Source organism: Ambystoma mexicanum, chromosome 12 (assembly GCF_040938575.1).
Source record: "Ambystoma mexicanum isolate Mex_15411 chromosome 12, UKY_AmexF1_1, whole genome shotgun sequence".
Classification (NCBI taxonomy): Eukaryota; Metazoa; Chordata; class Amphibia; order Caudata; family Ambystomatidae; genus Ambystoma; species Ambystoma mexicanum.
This window is the reverse complement of record NC_090936.1, coordinates 1015292625-1015298945: the sequence shown is the minus strand read 5'-3', so window position 1 is coordinate 1015298945 and position 6321 is coordinate 1015292625. Positions and strand designations below refer to the sequence as shown.

At 45.8% G+C, this 6321-nt stretch overlaps 1 protein-coding gene across 1 annotated transcript; it reads right to left on the bottom strand.

Moving 5' to 3' along the window:
* Positions 1 to 4632: 4632 nt before the first annotated feature.
* Positions 4633 to 5584, bottom strand: LOC138514214 (F-actin-capping protein subunit alpha-1). The gene has a single exon (XM_069629559.1). The coding sequence runs from the start codon at positions 5532 to 5534 to the stop codon at positions 4674 to 4676; it is 861 nt and encodes a 286-aa protein (XP_069485660.1). The 5' UTR covers positions 5535 to 5584; the 3' UTR covers positions 4633 to 4673.
* Positions 5585 to 6321: the final 737 nt, after the last annotated feature.

Sequence of the window (6321 nt, the reverse complement as noted above, 5' to 3'; positions counted from 1 at the left end):
CTTTGGGCTGGACCTCTGTGCACTGTATGTCTGACTCGAAGAGTAAGATGTCTGCAGATAGAAAATATGGGATTAATGAACTGGGGTTATTGGGTGTCTCTCTCTTCTTCCCTTTCTCTTCTCCTGTAGAACCCCAAAGGTTAACGCTCTCACCTTAGGTAAGTGAATGCCGAGCTCTCCATCTGCCTCGGGGCAGGGTGCCGTAACCAGTTTCTTCACTGGATAAGGGTACAGGCCTCTTGACCTCAGAGGACTGCTGTCCGTCGTTTACTGCACGAACGGTAAGTTCCGAGTATTTCAAATGTCTTTAAAAGTCTTTTGTAATGATGTCTCTTGTTTTGCAGGGTTCCGGCGATGGCGGATGACGGGCTGAAGTGAGTTGAGGATGGAACCCGTGTGAGGAATAGAAGCGCCTGGAAGCACGTAAGTAAGTGCTTGTTGCTTGCTTCACGATGCGCACTAACTGTCCTTTTATCTTGCAGGTATAAGTTCGGAGCTGCTGGAGGGTGCCGGAATACCCACTGGGTTCGGCGTGGGAAGGAGTAATGGCACGTGAGTAATAAAGTTACCCAATGTCTTTAAAGGCACCTTCTTGTGTCTTTCAGATGCGGGATGCAGCGCCGAAGGCCTCCGGAGCGTGCGAAGAGTTGGTAAGCTTTTGTCTTTCAGATGCCGGAATGCAGTGTGGAGACCTCCGGAGCACGCGAAGAGTAGGTAAGCCTTTGTCTTTCAGATGCCGGAATGCAGCGCGAGGCGTTGGTTACAGCCGATGGACCAGGTAAGAGATGCGCTGTCACTGAAGACCGTAGTGCTAACCTGTTCTTTCTTGTCTTTATAGGTGTTGCTGAAGACTGGATTCAGGATGGTAAGCCTTTTTCCCTTAGGCCCAGGATCAGATGCAGAAGACACAATGAGCGTTCTGCTGCAGAGGATGCAGAATAACGCAAAGCAAGATTCATCCATCGGGTGTGGTTTAAATAGCCTCCTGTAGTGCTTAGGTGTCTCCTTCCACAGCCTCGCCTAGGTAAGAAAAGAGTTCCTGCTTTCCAGAAGAGTTCCAGTGTTCTGAACCTAGGGAGTGGCTCCTGCCCCACCCAACAGGAAAAGTAGTCCCAAACAGAAGAGGATCAGAGGCTCAACTGGCAGGTAAGTAAGCAGCATGGTCTGCTGCAGGTAAGTCCACCCAAGCATTATGAGCCCGGCGCTTCCAGCACTGGGACTGGGCATATTTATGAGCCTGGTGCCACTGGCGCCAGGAGAGGGTCCAAAAGGTCCCAATTGGGACTGGTTGGCACTCGGAACCTGAGTTATGGGTCTGCTTCCAAGGGAGTTGGGTGAGTCCTGACCTTTTGGAAGCAGAGATCATGACAGCACCCCCCCCCTGAAGGCCCCTTCCAAACCGGGCTTCTCCGGGGGTTTGGGCTTGTCAGGAAATGTTCGATGAAATCTTTTGATTAGACGAGGAGCGTGGACATATTCTGCAGGTTCCCAGGATCTTTCTTGGGGGCCGTAGCCTTTCCAGTCAATTAGGTAAAATAGTTTAGATTTGGAGATCTTGGAATCCAGGATGCTTTTGACTTCAAACTCGAGTTCTCCATCAACTAGGATAGGTTTTGGAGATTTAGTTAGTCGGGTTTGAGGTTGCACGGGTTTTAATAGAGAGACGTGAAAGACCGGATGTATCTTCATGTGAGGGGGCAAGTCCAACTTGACCGCTACTGGGTTTACTATGGTAGTGATGGAATAGGGACCAAGGTATCTTGGTTTGAATGTGCATGGTCCTTTTAGAGGTAGATATTTGGTGGATAACCAGACTTGATCTCCTACTTGATATTGAGGGGCTTCCTTCCGATGTTGATCTGCTCCTTTCTTGTATTGTTCCTTAGCCCTTTGAAGGTGAGAAACGGCTTCCTTAAAGGCTTGGGTGATTGTAGAATGCAGGTAGTCTACTGCTGGTGTTCCAAGATCTTGGAGTGGATCCAACTCCGAGGTTCGAGGGTGACTGCCGTATAAAAGAAAAAACGGGGTTTTCCCAGTTCCCGAGTGGACAGAGTTATTGTAGGCATATTCGGCTATCCAAAGGATATCTTTCCAAGTTTTTTCAGTTTGTTACAGCATGCAGCGTAAATACTGTTCCAGAGTTTGATTGGTCCTCTCGGTTTGTCCGTCGGTTTGAGGGTGGTGACTGGTCGATAGTCTCACATCAATTTGAGCCGACCGACAGCAACTTCGCCAAAAATGAGAAATAAATTGACTACCTCGATCCGAAATTAGAACTGAAGGAAAACCGTGCAGTCGGACGATGTTTTCGAGAAATTCTCGGGCCAGAGTTGTTGCTGTTGGCAAGCCTTTGAGTGGAATGTAATGCGCCATCTTGGAGAATAAGTCCACGATTACTAGGATTGTATTGTATCCGGAGCATGGAGGTAGATCGGTGATGAAGTCCATGGAAAGCCTATGCCAAGGGCGAGGTGGGATGTCAATAGGGCGTAAAAGGCCGGCTGGTTTTTCCTTTTGACTCTTGTTTTGGGCGCATACTCCACAGGACATTATAAAGTCTCTGATATCTTTTTTCCAAGACGGCCACCAGAAGTAGCGCTTGATCTTTTCTGAGATTTTGGCCATACCGGGATGTCCTTCCATTAAAGAATCGTGATAACAAGAGATTACCTTTTTCTGTAAATCTGTGCTGGGCAGGTATAATCGTTCTTGGAAGTACAATAAGTTGTCCTTCACTACAAAGTCCTTTCCCTGCAGATGCCAATTCTGTATGTCTGCTGGAGTTACAAGTTGCCTGGCTTTATCCTTAACTTCCTCTATGGATTGTGTGGCTATTACACCCAGAATTCTTTCTTCGGGAATGATAGGTACAGGTTTAGGGTTGATCAAGTGTTCTTCCACTCCCATCCGAGAAAGGGCATCAGCTTTACCGTTTTTTGTACCAGGTCGATAGGTAATTATGAAGTCAAACTCGGCAAAGAATAGTGCCCAACGGAGTTGTCTAGAGGATTGGGCTTTTGCGGTTTTGAAATATTGCAGGTTTCGGTGATCTGTAATCACAGTAACGGTGTGTCGGGCCCCTAGAAGATAATGCCGCCAAGCCTTAAAGGCAGACTTGATAGCCAGAAGTTCCTTATCAGTAATAGTGTAATTGATCTCAGGAGGCGAGAATTTGCGGGACCAAAATGCCACGGGATGCAACTGATTGGTTATTGGGTCCTTTTGTGATAGAACTTCCCCCATGGCAAGGCTCGAAGCATCAGTTTCAACGATGTAGGGGAGTTCGGGGCGAGGATGTTTTAAAATTGGTGCAGAGATAAATTTAGTCTTCAAATTCTGGAAAGCTTGTTCCGCCTCGGTAGACCATTCAAAACGTTTGTTTTTCTTTAACAAGGCGGTGATGGGCTGGACTATTCGAGAGAATTCGGGGATAAACCTGCGGTAAAAGTTAGCGAAGCCTAACATGCTTTGAACACCTTTTACGGAGGATGGTGATGGCCATTTGAGAATTGCATCGACCTTCTTTGAATCCATACGCACTCCACTAGGTGATAATTTGAATCCCAAGAATTCAACTTCAGTCACGTTGAAAACACATTTTTCCAACTTAGCGAAAAGTTTGTGTTGACGCAACCTCTCGAGGACCATTTTCACGTGTTTCCGATGTTCAGATTCCGATGAAGAATAAACGAGGATGTCGTCAATGTAAACAACAACACACACATCTATGAGCTCTCTGAGGACATCGTTCATAAAATATTGAAAGGCGGCCGGGGCATTGCAAAGTCCGAAGGGCATGACCTGATATTCAAACAGCCCATACTTTTTTTTTTTTTTTTTTTTTTTTTTTTTTACTTTGGTGCAAATCTTTATTTAGGATTTTTACATTTTTCTGTTCATACACTTGTGGTACAAACCGTTGTAACTTGTGACAAAGCAAAGCACGATAGATCCATTCTCGGCAGACATCTGCATTCTCAGTTTCTGGCTCACTTTACAAGATGTGCGCACCCATTTTACATGAACCGTCTTAGAATATAAAAAATACCTTTAATGTTTTATTTCTTCATAAAAATGCAAATGTCGAGATAATTGTACCACCAAAATGGGAGACAAAGCAAAAGAACAGAGGCATCGCTCGAGTCTTTGAATTAAATAAAAATTCCTCAAGAAATTGTACTCATAATGGGATTTTTACCGGAAATGGATGTTCTCTCACTGTCGAATATATCATTATGGGCTGGCTGTGTGATGGCGGTTGCAGTACATTTCATAGTTTGGCATGTGTACATAGTCGCAGAAGCAGGAAGGCCCGTTGGTGGCTGGGAAGAAGGCATGGAACCGTTGCCAGTCTACAGGCGACGAGGGCTTTCACTGCTAGTACATTTTCTAACTGTAACAATGACATTAACATTTCACACAGTTTCTGTGGCTCAGTTATCACCTCCTGTGCCCAAGTGCAGTCACAACAAAAAGTTCTATGGCAAAGGTCTCGAAACACAATAGACTGAGGGACTATCTGTGCTTCAAAAGGTTAGAAAATAGGTTCACTTTCAAAGCCCTAGCAAAAATACCGCACTTTATATAAACTTTCTCCTGTAACAACCTACTTGTCATAAGAGCGCACTGACATTTTCTTTTTGCACACTAACATGTTTATACATTTCCTCTCTTTAGGCATTCTGCATTTCTTTGCCAATTTTGTAACTGAGAATCTTGTTCCAGTCAATCTTGGTGCGGGTGACTGGCAGCTGTCGGCGTAAGGCTTTGAACGTGGTGTCAGACATGGTCTGGTAATTCTCGCTGATGGCAGTCTGATATTCGTTTTCTGCATGTTCTATAATTTGAATAAATTCCTTGGCAGTTTGAAATTCATTAGAAATTGTAATGGGCTCTTGCACATCTTTGTGGCTAACCAACTGCACATTACCATCCTCATAGTAGTGGACCTGAATTTTGAGCACCCCTACAAGTTGAGCTGTTGCTTGTGACACAGTAAACTTCCACTCCGATCTCCAACGGCCATTCCAAAAGTTTTTGGGTTGGAACTGGTGGCTCTCTATGCACGCTATAATGGTCTGCTGTCCATCTATAGTTTTACCGTAAACCGTGCAAACGCCGTTGGGATAGTGATCTTTGACGTATGCCCGTAGTGCGCTGTCACATGCATCTCTCCAGGGTTTTAAGGCTGCCTCCACGTCATCTGGATGAGGTTCACTAGCTTCCTTCCTCAAATGATCAAATTTAAAGGAAAGTTTGTTCCTGGGGTCCAAAAATCTACCATTGCCCAGATCTCCATGCTCCGTTATCAAGACCTGGTCATCGTAGCCATCAATTTTAGCTGGAGTGAATTGATCCATGTTGTACTGGGCAAATGCATGCGCTGCCCCTTCCCTGAGAAGATTGTCATTGTTGAGCAGTAACCGGACATCGTTAAAAACTTCATTGAATTCTCCAGGGGGTGAATGGATGATGAATTTTGCAGCTATGCGGACCTTCTCTTCCTCGGACACCCGATCTTCGAAGTCGGCCATCTTGGCTCAACTGGCCCAGCCCCAGACTGAAGGAGTGCGGGCGCACGGCATGCTGGGATTCAAACAGCCCATACTTAGTGCGGAAGGCCGTCTTCCATTCATCGCCCTCTTTTACTCGTACCAAGTGGTAGGCTCCTCTAAGATCCAGCTTTGTATATATGCATGCTTTTCTGACTTGGTCCAGGAGTTCAGGGATCAAAGGTAACGGATATCTATTCTTAACGGTGATCTGGTTCAGGGCGCGATAATCTATACAAGTTCTAAGGTCCCCTTCCTTTTTTGGAACGAAGAACAAAGCTGAAGAAGCAGGGGACTTGGAAGGACGAATAAACCCATTCGCTAGGTATTGATCCAGGTATTGTCGGAGGTGAAGGTTCTCAGGCTCGGTGAGGGCATAAATTCTACTACAAGGAGGAGTAGATCCAGGTATCAGGTCTATCTGGCAGTCATAAGACCTATGAGGAGGTAGAGAGTTAGCCTGATCCTTCCGGAAAACATCTTGGAATTCTAGGTATTCGGGAGGTAACTGGGGAGTCTCCGAAGAAATTGCTGCAAGTGCAACACCAGGTGGAGGGTGACAAGTAGAGACACATTCTGGAAACTGAACCGTTCTTGCTCGCCAATCGATCTGAGGATTGTGTTTCTCTAACCAAGGTATTCCTAGAATAATCTTGAACTGAGGGGCCTTGATCACATCGAACACGATCTTCTCATGGTGTCCATCTTGACTTACTAGCGTCACTTCTTGAGTGGTATGCGTTACTGGTCCGGAGGCTATCTCCGTACC